The sequence below is a fragment of the Parasteatoda tepidariorum genome, chromosome 7, assembly GCF_982258835.1.
Source record: "Parasteatoda tepidariorum strain Cologne lab strain chromosome 7, Ptep-v5.0, whole genome shotgun sequence".
Lineage (NCBI taxonomy): Eukaryota > Metazoa > Arthropoda > Arachnida > Araneae > Theridiidae > Parasteatoda > Parasteatoda tepidariorum.
In genome coordinates, this window is record NC_141761.1 from 18,218,892 (window position 1) to 18,232,674 (window position 13,783).

Here is a 13,783-nt window from a genome sequence, read left to right on the forward strand (position 1 = left end):
ATGTGAGGGAATTGCAGGACCAGTTGGTGAGCACTTGGTACCAGATACCTCAGACTACCTATCAGCATCTTGTGGAATCAATGCCGCTGCGGGTGCTAGCAGTTTTGAGGGCTAAAGGTGGTCGTACATGTTATTATCAGGATGGTTATAATGTAATGGCTCTTCGGTGTATGTATAAAGATAATGCACCTTGAACTCATAAAAAGTTTTAAAATTTACCTGGGCACAATGTGTGAACTAGGGTAGAGTTCTATATCAGAGGCTAGAACATACTTCGTTCGGGCTAAATGCCGAGCGACATTTCGAGCTACATTGATAGGGTACGGAAGTTTCTTGGACTGAAAACAAGAATTAACTTTTGTAAATAGCAAGAAAATTTATAATATAAATAAATAGGAGGATTGAAAAAAAAAATTTCGAATGAAAAATATTAAAGTGCTTCAATTTTCTTTTAAAAGAAACTCAGATATGTTGCCGCAAAGAAAAGAAATCAATGTTCAGTACCGTAGCCTTGCAAATTTTAAAAAACAAAACCAGAAGACAAGGGAACTCCTGGATCAAGTATTGAAAGAAGTTTACCTTTGTAAAAGACTTTTTAATGGAACTAACCCGCATTTGCATTACATGGAAACCAAGCCCACGAAAACCTCCTACGGTTAGTCTTACGGCAAGGGGACTGTAAAACTAGATCCATCTATTAATCAGGGATCTGTCCAGACATTTTGTGAAAAGTCCGTTTTTGTAAAATTGTGAAAAAATTTCTCGTAATTTGTGAATATAAAATAAACGTTAAGTCACATTCTTTCAACCAGGGTCCTGCTTTTATGAATTTGTGCAAATAGGGTCGCAAAAAACTTTTTCAACGAATTTTTAAATTGTAAAGACATACAAGATTATGCTCAGCACAATAAAATTATAATTAAAAAAAATTTAATTTTCATAAATAAACAGCTATTTCTGCTTCTAAATTAGAGATGCAACATACAAATATTTGGTATTTAGCCTATACTGCTGAACGCAGAATATTCATTGCGGACGAATAAAGGAAGAAGCGTCTGCCGAAGACAAAACTTAATTCATTTACATCTATCTTTCTTCCCCCCGCCCCTGGGAAGGGTTTATTCCATTAACAAAACAATAATGAAGATAAACAAATTTGTGAAGGATCCGATTAAAAGAAAAATCATTTTGTGAAGGGTCCGTTTTTAAATTAAAATATTTTGTGAAGGATCCGTTAACGGACAAAATTTCTTCTAAACAGACCCCTGTTAATGAGGATATTTTACGTCAGCACTGTGGTCAGTGCCAGCTGGGTGTAGTATTCCTGTCGAGCAGACATCACTGGGATTATGGGTTTGGAATAGTGAGAAAACCACGCTTTTTCCGTAATTTGTGACAAGGAGAATAAAAATCTTATTTAGGAAATAAGAAAAGTAAGCACTTTTTACAAACACCTTTTGAAAAAAGCACCTTTATGGGCTTTTTAAAAAAATTGATAACTCAAAATCGAGTCGAAAAAAAAGAACTTACACCTCGAATTTCCGAAATTAGCTGCAGAGGTTTTGTGCCAGCAGAACAGTCCAAAGGCTCATAATCAGCCATTTCACCTGCTTCCCACGGTGACTCCAACTGTTCGGGAGCCAGGGATGTCTCGAATACTAAATGCCACGTGACATTCACACGAACACATGGAGGGCCACAGTTCCGAAGAAAAATGATCTTCCTTATAGCCACTGGTAGGTCTGTCCCCGGGGCGTACACGGATACGGACACGGGTCCTTCCCATCTCTCACATAATACTGGTACATGTTGCAGGAATTCGTAAGTTCCTTGAGTACAGAGTGTGACACTTTCTTCATACCCTGGTTCTGGACCTAAAACAAAGAAGTAAATTAATTTGAAAGAAATTAGCAGAATGATATAAATTTTGAAAACTTTGAATTAGAAGAACAGGATGAGTCAAACACTAGTGGTAAAAAATGAGGTCAAAAAGGCACTGAACGGCAATTGCAATGATTTTGTCGTAAATTAAGCAAAAGCCTATTTTATCATCAGACTCATGAAAACAAAACTAGAGGTCCAAAGTTTCTACGATATCTTTAATTGTAACTGTTTAATTTCCTCTGTAAATTTTCTATGAGTAATGGAATTTTATAACTTGAAGTAAATAAAGACCTAAGTGATGGAAATTGAGTAAATTAGCCTTTGAATCAGAGATAAATATTATACCTTGCCTTCTATATTCCTTTGAAATAAAATTGGCGTCTCAAGGTTACCGCCAAGCCAACGACCTGATAGACAGCATCAACACCCTCACACGGCAGTTAAGGAGTATCATTGTAATTCCTTGGATCATTGTAGTTTTTTATACACCATTTTTATCTTGGTTATAAGTGGATTCCTTTTCACAAAATAGTGATAAATTAGTTGTATTTTATGCTCTGTTATCAGAAATTACTCTAATGTCAGGTAGGTGACAATCAAAAATGGTTAGCTACTAATAATACATTCTACATCTGAAAAAGTTTGTACCATTTTAAATTAATTGTTCTTAATCACAAAATAATAATGTTAAAATGTTTACAAGGCTTTAATTTAACATCATAAAATAACATTACGATGCAAGTATAATTTAGTAGTATACGAGTATAATCTTTCAAACAGTAGCCAGAGTATCAACTTTTGGTTTCTCATTTCAACTTCTCACTGAAAATGTTCTGGCGTGGAGGAAAAACCGGGATTTGCGGATACCATGGCAACGGAGAGGGGTAAAGTGGGGAGAGTGGGAAATTTACATAGACATTGAAACACCTATTCGAATTACAAAGACTATAATAGGCGGACTCTATAATTAAATATTACGCCGTTTCGAAACTTCAGGGACGCACTCTAGAGTGCCCGTAAAGAATGGTAATTTTCAAATATCTCAAGAAATAGCCATGTGATAAATAAACAAAAATGCGTCTAAAAAATTGCATCCAATGACACCAACCATACCAGAAGCTCATCTTTTTTTTTGCGTGGGGTAGGGGGAAAGCTTCAAATTCTTAAATACGAATCGCTATATGAAATATTGCAGTTTTGGATTCTCAGTGGAAAAAAGTTCACAGATAGCGCTCTAATCGCAAAAGAAAAATTGTTGAAACAAATTATTAAGAACCGAAGTATATAGCGAAATAAACGTCAGATTAAAAAACTAAAACTCGATGTGTTTCATATTTTGAACAAATATACTTAATGACACCAAACGTGACTCCTGCTACTTATGTATGCTGATATGTGCTGCCCTTATGCTGATGTGTTTTTCCAATTATGAAATAAGAGATTGTACTAGAGTGAACCAATAAAAATTTGCATACTAAAAATATTTAAAAAAAAGTTATTCCAATCGGTTTACCCACTTTTTAGTTATTAGTGTTAGAGACAAACTTTCAACCGGAGCGAAAAGATAGAGAATATTATTTTACTCTGATTCCGTGAAATGATGTAACATTTCTTTTTTAAATACTTTTATAACAACTTATTATTTACTCATATGAGTATATTTATATTAAAACTTAATGTTAGCAAAAATGGAGAAATTTTTATTAGAATTGTTCATATCTTTGCCACTGCAATTTATTTTTGTTAACCCCTTAACGATCGGTTAATTTTCAAGAAAACGGTCATAAAAGTGTCTATTTTTTTAGCTTTTATATTTGTATTACGTATTTGATTAGGGCTGCAACTAGTTTAAAATAAACTAACTATCTACAATTACCTTAAAAATATCCTGGTACTGCCATCAGGTGTGTAAAATGAGAAATAAAATGTTTTCCGGGGAAAAGATATGACTTAGTTTTATTCTCATTGGCGCGTTACTACTGAACACTCCAGCCCGTCAATATCACGGGAGCGAGAAATAGCGGGTGAAATCTCACCCCGTCATTTTCACGGGAGCGAGAAGGAAGGGGTTCTAAAAAGTTAAATTATAAATTCGTTATTTATAACTAAATATAAATTCGATGAGAAATGTTCAAATGAACATACGCAATTCTTGACACAGTGCAAATCATTATCCATCTTTATGTTAAAAAATAAAGCCCTTCATTTCTTTTTTGCATTTTTTGAAGTTATCAGAGGGACAGTGGAAAAATGGACATTTAAAAACTAATGACTTAAAAACTCCTTTAAGACTCACCTTCTGCTGGAATGTATCTTTTGACGATTGTGTATTTGTCTCTTTGTTCGGAATCCCACACAGAAGACACGTTGGCTGACAGGGTCACTTCTTTCTCTGTTGCATTGCGAATATCGATTTTTCGAGTGTGCGGTGTAGTGATGGACGCATTTTCTCCTGAAACAGATTAAATATTTAGTGGTTTATCTTTTCAACTCTTATAATGTATACAGCATTGAAAAGAGGTTCTTAAACTGTGATCCATGAGTCCCCGAGCATCTCTAGTGACTTTTTGAGGGTCCGCAAACGCCTCTCATTTAATGTTAAAATTTCTCACATTTTCAGACTCTGTAAAGCCACGTACAAAAGTTGAAAGATGTGCCATCCTAGACACATCTTTCAACTTTTAATTTCCCCCACTAAAAAAACTATCAGTATGGCAACTCAAGCCACGAATAAGGTTAAATCCCCACAAAAGGGATTTCTACTAGGCGTCTTCCCTAACCGAGGGAGAATTCAATCAGAATGAAACTTGAACTGGCGAGATAAACATCTCGTGGAATCGGAAAAATCCGATTTGAATATAATGCATAATCAGGAAAATTTTATGTTTATTTGTGTTTATGTTTAGTGTTCCTATTGTTATGTTTAATAAATATATAAAAAAGGAAAATTTGGAAAAATCATTACAACCTTCAACGGACAGGATATCAATATTGAATAACTCAACCTAAAGGCTTGATAAAATAAATATTTCAATCAGAACGTCTACTTCGACAAAGAATATTAAGTCAGCTTCTTTATTGATTTCAACTATATAAACATTACTATAACGTAATGCTTTCAAAAAATAGTAGAAAATCGAGTGCAATGATTAAGAACTAAATTTATAACAAGTCAAGACGTAAACGATTACATTCATCTAGGTTTTCTATTCGAATTGGATACCCGCAAGAATTGAACGCCAAGATTCAGCTGCCAATCAAGATCGCCACCCACACGTGACGTCGCTTGCAGATATCCAACTAAATCGGATCCAAAAATTGGTTGTTGTTGTTGTTGACATATGCCTGTTTCGGCAGAGGGAGTGCAATTGTTCTTGTTTTCCAGTGGCGCCATCTATGGCCAAGGATTCGATTTCTGCCACACCATACGTCACACCCGTTTATAGGGCGGAAGCATTCATACATCCATTCAAAAATTGGTTCAGCGTGATAATAAAACAAGCCTTAATGGCTGTAACGCTAACACGTCAAACACACAACCACGTAATTACGCAAAATCAAGTGATTTCAGTAATTTTCTGGAGTTGCAGACACCCAATCATGGCAGCGTGCTATCTCTAGCTTTTGGGTATAAAAGGGGCTATCTCACTTGCGTCAATGAAGTTGGACACCCTTGCTGCATGGTCGAGAAGGAACGTTCCCGATTGAAGCCTTTTAGGGTTACATTTGGCTTAAACTCGCCAAGTTAAGACGAACAAGATTATGTTCGACATTTGATCCACTCTGTGTAATAAGAATTTTTCATCTTTTGAAATCAGTCATTTTGAGCTTAGTTCGACAATTTGCAATTTTTTTTAAACAGCTGTAAAATTTTCGCCCCTTTTCGTTTCCAATTCAAATATCTGTTTTTATTTCTACTTTTCAAATGTCCTGATTATTTGGTATATGGATCACTGGCTTAATTTGATATTAAAAATTGTTCACAAACATGAAAATCATTCTACGTCCTTAAGGTAAGGAGGAACCTTTTCAAATTGCCAAAAAAAAATTTATTTTTTGTTTTATACGTTCGAAAACGTACATTAATAGCCATATTATTCTCTACAGCTAGATGAAAGCACAGATATCGCAAATAAATCAGTATTGCTCTGTTTCGTAGAGTATTTGTGTAACTAACATATTGTGGAGGACTAATTACTCATCTTAAAGGTAATTTATACAACGGCTGAGGAAATGTCTAATATCTTAAATGAGTATGACAGTTCATAATGTAGAATAGAATGTATCGGCCTAAGTTTAGATGGATCTCGATCAATATGTAGACACAATTCCGTATTAGAAGCTCGAGTTAAGACAATTTTGCTCTCAGCTACATGGAATCATTGCGGCTTATGTAGAGAAACCCTGGTTTCTAATAAAATATCAGAAAATCTTAAACAGACCCTAAGTTAATCGGTTGCAAATGGGAATTTAATCAAAAATAAATCACTAAATTCGAAACGTCTGGAGTAACTTCGTAAAAATAGTGATCACTATCAACTTTTACTCTACTGAAAAGTTTGATGACTTCTTACAGGAAAATTCCAGTCTCTCTTCTGGGAATTAAGGTTCGAAATAATGCTGTTTCACACGGAGTGAAAATTTCATCTCAGTGATCGCCTGAATTCATGTTCATAACTACTTAAAACTGATAATCTGTCAGGCATTTTTGGTAACTTAAATATGGTGAATCTTAAGTCTTTAGAGAGTACATTCTACTGTTTTACAAGATTAAAACAAAATCGAAGAGATTGTGAAAAAGCTATAAGTTAGGCCTCATCGTCTCGTTTTGAAGAAATATTACATTTTCTCCACTCTAATGAGAAGACACGATACTTATTACAAACAATGTACTAAATTTTAAAGCAAGTACTAAATTTTAAAGCATTGTACTAAATTTTCTTAAAGCAAAGTTACCGAGAATATCATCTTAATACCAAATTTAAAAAAAAAAAAAAAACTAGATTAGAAATCTATTTGTAGTGAACAGGATGGCCTCACATCAGTAGAAGAACAGCTGATAGAAATTTCCACAGATGTGAAATTAGTATTTAAGAACAAAAACTTTTGGGGTCACTTACAGGACAATTTTACGAGTGTTTCACGAAACCTCTAAAAACTTTTCCAATTTACTCATTCACGGGAAATAACATTTTCAGCTCTTAAAACTAAATATTGAAACTGCCTGAAAAGCATAGAACCAAATTGATTTCAAATATGATATTGTACTCGATATAGCAGCATTTGTAAAAGAAATATAGCAGAAATACATATCTTTCTCATTGAAAATTTCAATTAATGCAGTTACGTGAATTATTTTAAACTAGGAGGCTCCGCCCCCTGCTCGCTAACGCTCGCCAACCTCCGAGAATTGCTACGCAATCCTATGCGGTTCACGCCGTAAACCATGGCTCGCTGCGCTCGCTCGCCAATGAACACAATGTTCTAGCACAAAGACATAATATATTATCATCAAAGACATAGTATTTTATCATCAAAGACATAGTATTTTATCATCAAAGACATAGTATTGTACTTATGTAGAAGAATTCTACCAATGTTCTTATTGGCTTTTAAAAAAGTATATTAGCTATTTAGATTGTACATGGTGAAAAAATCAAAACATTAGCTAAATAAGAAACATATTAGCAAAATAAATTATCAAATATTGCTTCACTAATATTCTGCATTTTAAAGCGTGAAAATTCAATGCATAAATAAACGCGAAATATAAAAAAATTCAATGCATTCAATGCAAACACTTTAGACGTTTAGGTAGCTCCCAGTAGAAAAATATCAATTCAACAGCGGCCTTTCAAAGCATTCTCACTTCAATTCCTAATTGAGTTTGAATTAAATATTGTCTTGCTTTTAGTGCATGAATCTGAATTGAACAACCTGATAATGCTCACTCTGGTTGCTCACTACGTGCTCTTGCGCGCCGAATCCAATCAATTAAAAATGAAAACTGTTGCCAGCGCGAGAAAAGAAATATCATCGGTTTTATTGATACATACGTACGTATTAGCGTTTTATATAATATAGATTAGTATTTTGTGTGAGTGTAATATTGTTAATTATATGTTTTCTTAAAGGAAAATAAAAATGTCTGTGTAAGTAACAAAGGCAGTTTTGGGATAATTGAGGAACTTATAAATCTCTCAGTCATGTTGAGTCCGAATGGGGGTGTATATGTCAGGGTGATAAATAAAGGGCGATAATCGAATGTTTAAAAAAAAAAGCTGGCAAAGAGCATAATCTGTAGTGTATCCACCATTACAAAAGTACAATTCCAATTCACTAGTATATAAGACATGTTTACTCGATTCTATGTTGGGGTACCTTTTCATAGATGAAGGTTGAAATGGTCGATAACAACTCACTCCTCACATAATCATTAATAAAACTGATAATGTCTATAGCTATGATTGGAGAAAAGCTGCACTATTAAAAATCAAATATGGATATTTGATTTGTTTAAAGCATGGTAAAATGAATTCCCTCGAATTTGTATCTTTTGTAGGAGTAGACACACATTACATTTTCTCTCTTTTACATACATACATACATACATATATACATATAGTCAAACCCCGCTGTAGGGAACCTTCAAGCGACCGAAATTTCGTTTCACTGTAACCGGGAGTTCACTATATCCGTAATGTAAACAGTTTTAACAAAGTGCTCCCTTTTGTTACACATTATTTAAATAAATGACAAATATAAAGAAATATAAAAATTATTAAAAATCAATATGCAGTAAGAAAAAAACGTGTAAACTTTTATTTTTTACTACTCTTAGCCTTAGATTAGTTTAGCAGGGGTGATTGTGAGCTCAAGTCAAAATTCTGGAAAATTTCTTGAGTAAAAAAAAAATTTTAAATCGAAAAAAATTTAAACAAGGTTTTTTCCTTTTTCTCAATATTTCTTAGTTTACTTAAAATATATTTAAAATTTTTCACATACCTATAATGACCTGAAGAAGTAATTGAAATTTACAAATATGTCTTTCTTTCTTGAGTTTATCATTATAATAACTATTTACTGATACAAAATGAATATTAATCTTGAATACAAGCTTATAAAGTATCTTTCTGGCTCTCCCTTACAAACAAATAAAATAAACTGTGTTTTTAAGTTCCACCTTTGAAAATTTGATTTCCGGAAACTTTTGTGAACAAGGATTTTTTGAAACGTCTGAACTTTCGATCTCCGGAAACTTCCGGATTAAGGTTAGCGAAAAATCCGGAAATCCGGATTTTTTCCGGAGCACAATCAACCCTGGTTTAGGGATGGGAAACTGAGATAGAAGAAACAAACAAGAAAAATGATTCTGGCTACATTCCATTCAATCGATAGTTTTAAAAATCGGTCTATGTATTTTATGTAGAAATTTCAAAATTACCAAAAAATTAAGAAGAAAAAAATCAGTCGAATATAGAAAAAAGTTTATAATATCCAATTTCCTCTCTTCTTTTGGTTCCCTATATCCACAAAAAAATAATATTATATGTGTATAACAAGCAAACATTTCGTTCACTATATCCGGGAGTTCACTATAAACCATGTTCACTATAACGGGGTTCGACTGTATGTTATATATATACACCCTTGTGCAAATTAATTGAAACAAACCTTTTCTTTCGTGTTTTTTAAAGAAGATGTTTTGGGGTTGTTTTGGTTACAATGGGGTTGGACCTTTGCAGCCTATTGACGGTATGATGCGTTCTGAGCAGTACATTACTATTCTGGGTAAAAAAGTTGTTCCAGAGTTGAAGAAACGATACCCGATTGGAGCAGAGATTTTTCAAAAGGATTTAGCTCCTTGCCATACGTCCAAAATTGTCAAGAAATTCGTGTCTGAGAATCAAATTGAGACATTGGAATGACCAGGGAACTCTCCGGACATCAACCCAATTGAGAATCTCTGGGCCATATGCAAGAATCGCCTATTAAATATGAACTGTACAACTATGGAGAAGCTAATCACGGCGTTAATTCATGTGTGGTACAAGGACACAAATATTATAAATGATTGTAAAAAATTAGTGGAATCCATGCCGAATCGTGTCCAAATGTTAATAAAGTGTCGTGGAGATCACATTATGTACTAAGAATTTTTGAGTTTGTATAAATTTAAATAAAATAGCATTTTCTCTTAGTTTTCTGAATTTATTGAGTTTGTTTCAATTAATTTGCACAAGGGTGTATACTATAAGTATATCATAAATCTGTAAAAATTGTAATAGATTCTTACCTATAGTCTCTGTCCATGATAAAGAGGGAGAGATTGTGACAGTTGGAACTGGTGCAACGCGTTGGCGCAAAGGTGTAGGTACTTTACGCAGTGGTGGTGCTGGAGTCGGCGCAACGATGACGACACAAGGGACGGTGGTTCTTGAAGTAACTTTGTAATTAAGGACGTTGAAGATGGCAAGCAGAACATTGAACAACACGAAAACAACGCCAAATAAACGACCTTCAGTCCGTAGCCACATCCGCTTCCTGAAATAAATAATAGAAACAATATAACGTGGATGTGTTATGCTTTATTAAGAAAGAGAAAGAGATTACATTTTTTAAACAATTTTAAAATTGTCCTAAAAATAAACTTTTTTGGTAAGAACTTATTTAAATGCTATGCGCAATTTAAATTTTCTATCATTGAAAATAAACCTAAACAATAAATAGATGTATGCAACAAAATCTAATATAATGCTAGCTTAATAATCTATCATAAGCGAGTTTTCGACGTTTAATATGAAGGACCTATTCTCTGACCTGGAGGCAAAATACGTTAAAATAATAATTCGTATTGGTACCACAGAAAATTTAAGAAATTAGTTTAACATTTTGGAGAAATTTGAAAAAGGTAATTAAATGCTATGTCCATGTTTTAAATACGCATTTTGAGTTGTATCATTTTTTGAAACACGCATTTCAACCTATGCCCATGTTCTTAACCATGAATTTTGAGCTATGTTCAAAATAAAAAACTCACCGACGATGAAAGGTATGCTCTCAAAAAAGGGGTTAAAAAAGATTATCCAGCTCTCACGATTAACATTGCAGTGACAGAATATCTAAATTCTTACTTTTGTCCTTATGTTCCAAATTGAAACAAAAGTAAAGATATGGAAAATGATAATACATATGATGGATTACGCTGAATATGGTTATTTCCGTTCAAATTAATTTTAAACTGATAAAATATTTACCTTATAACATTAAAAGTCAAGAAAATAATACATAAAATTTCCTGTAAAATAATAAAACGGTCTTTAAAAGAATAAAACAATTATTAACGTTATTTTAAAATGTAATTAACTTAATTATGAAATTTATACTTGATAAAACCTTTTGGTTTTAACAATTCTTTAATTAGTAGCAAATGGATTTTCAAAATCAGTAACAAAATGAATTTTTAGTAAAATATAGGCTACATCAGTAGTATTGCGTACTAAATGTATAAATAGGAAGTACAGTGGCGGGACTTTTATTTGCGTTATTCACCTGAGAGTGTTATTCACCGGACATTTTATATTGGAAATAAGACACTTATTGTTGTTATTAATGACACGTGTTAATGCTTTCAAGCGATGCTTAAGGCAGAGGGTGTGTTTCTTGTTTTTTCTGTATCGCTATCTACGGCAAAGAATGACTTCAGTCACACACACAGGCGTCACAGCCCGTTTAACAGGGAAAACTCATTCATACTCCATTCATTTATCCACAAATCCTAATTTTGACCCAAACCAAATAACGATCAATCACCAATTCAGTACTCCCTGTAGTATTGATTTGTTAAGGGAACTTTTAGAACTCTTTGACCGACAAATTTAGCTTGCACCAGTCACCGCAAGGGGAATCTTTTGCCTGCGGGATTCAAACTCACGATCTCATGAGCATGAGCCCAGCGCCCGAAAAAAAATCTTAAAAAACTTAAGCACTCTACAAGAAGGTAACAAATTGAAAAGTTTGAGCCGCGATGGCTCAAGGGACAGAGCGTTCGCCTTCCAATGCGGTGAACCGGGGTTCGATCCCGGCGATGACTGGTCGATACGAATTCCGCATCCGGCTTTTACCAATCACAGTGCTAACGTGAAATATCCTCAGTGGTAGACGGATCATGTGTTAGAGTCTCCTTCCAGTCAGGCTAACCATGGGAGACTCTCCTGGTCTTCCTCTCCATGTAACGCAAATGCGGGTTAGTTCCATCAAAAAGTCCTCCACGAAGACAAATTTCTCCCAATACTTCATCCAGGAGTTCCCTTGTCTTCTGGATTGGATTCAAACTTACAAGGTTACGGAGTTGAACATTAGTAGTCGTAAAGCCATAAAATTGGGTCGGCTGTTCAACGACGGTTATAAAATAAAATTGAAAAGTTTCACAATCAACTTTCGAAAACTAACGTACATAATGAAATATTGGAAAATTTTTATTTTTTAGAATACTCTAAATCATGAATGATAAGAAAAGTTTTAATCGATGAGAGCCTGTCAATTTTACTTAAGTGGAGTATTCGGAGTAGACAAGCGTTCATCTCTATTTATTCAAAAAAATGGTATCGAGCTACTCTTTTTTGTTTTTGTTTTTTTTAAAAAAAGTAGCCAGTGAAATATTTTCGTTGCATTCATTCCAACGCGCTAGAAGTGTAGCGTTCCGACCATAGGTCAAGAGGTTAAATACTCTAATTAATTTGAGCGAACGATATTTTAAGATAAATCACATACTGAAGTGTATTTTCACAAAAAAAATTTTTTTCTTCTTTTGATGAATTATGATTTTTGACTCCCAAAATATGAGAAAAGAGTAGCCGCAATTCGAGAAAATATGACCCCAATGTTTAGTCAAGAGTTAAGTTGACAGTTTGACCACTTTAATGAATATGTCAATGTATCTCGGAAACTGTTTTAGCGAATCAAAATTATTTTAATTACAATTTCAAGACTCATTTTTCATAAGGTAATTTCTCTTAAAAAAAAAAACACTTTCGTCACTTTTTTATTGCTTTTCTTAATAATAGTCTTTTATTTTAATTATGAATTTTTTCCATAGTTTAAAGCAGGGATGGGCAAACTTTTTTGGTCGAGGGGCCAAAAATCAAGAAAAAAAAATGTTTGGTGGGCCAAGTAAAAACTTCAAAATTTAAGAAAAAAAGGTGATATACAAGTTTTAATTTAAATATTTAGTGAGATGAAGGAAATTGCGATTTCATTTTTAAAAGTTCCTTACATTAAGGTTGAAAGTGAGCTGTGCTTATTTTAAGGAACAAGGCTAAATGCTTTGCTGTTAGTCTACTTCTGAAATGATTTTTTCTAAGGTTCATAGTTGAAAACTCTTGCTCACATATATAAGATTAAGCAAACATGCACTGATTTTCTGAGCATGAAATATTAAATTTCGGAAACTAGCTTTTGGTAATAATTTGTAAAACTTTGGAATATTTAGAAACGACTGCTTCAAATGATTGTTAGATTGTCCGCTCTTTGGAGCGTAAAATGCACAGTCTGCCAAATGTGAAGTGCAATTTACCTATATTAGATTCCATAAGTCAGCTCCTCGAGAGAGACAAGCGCTAGTTGGAGCCAATCTACGGCTATTCTATAAAGAACTTCTGCTTTCAACATTTTACCAATTGTAGCTGTCTGAGCTAACTATTTCCATCAATTTATGTTTTGTAGAACAAAAATAGAGAAAGCAAAAACTTAATCAGTACTTTGTTGAAAAGGGAAAAACAGAAATAATTTTAAACATAGTCGACAAGAAAATGGATGTATATTGTTTATATTTGCCACTGATCAGAAAATTCTATCCGCGGGCCGGATAAAATCTTCCAGAGGGCCACAGTTGGCCCGC

At 33.7% G+C, this 13,783-nt stretch overlaps 1 protein-coding gene across 5 annotated transcripts in view; it reads right to left on the reverse strand.

Moving 5' to 3' along the window:
• Positions 1-13,783, reverse strand: part of LOC107451619 (beta-1,4-glucuronyltransferase 1) — an 80,658-nt gene that overhangs the window by 9,492 nt on the left and 57,383 nt on the right. For all 5 annotated transcript variants that reach the window (XM_043051963.3, XM_043051962.3, XM_043051961.3 and 2 more), the window contains 4 exons: positions 10,181-10,428; positions 4,181-4,336; positions 1,531-1,874; positions 220-338 (listed from right to left, as the gene is read on the reverse strand). In XM_043051963.3, the coding sequence (XP_042907897.2) occupies positions 220-338; positions 1,531-1,874; positions 4,181-4,336; positions 10,181-10,421 (860 nt within the window). In that variant the 5' untranslated portion in view covers positions 10,422-10,428. The remainder of the gene's footprint in view (positions 1-219; positions 339-1,530; positions 1,875-4,180; positions 4,337-10,180; positions 10,429-13,783) is intronic.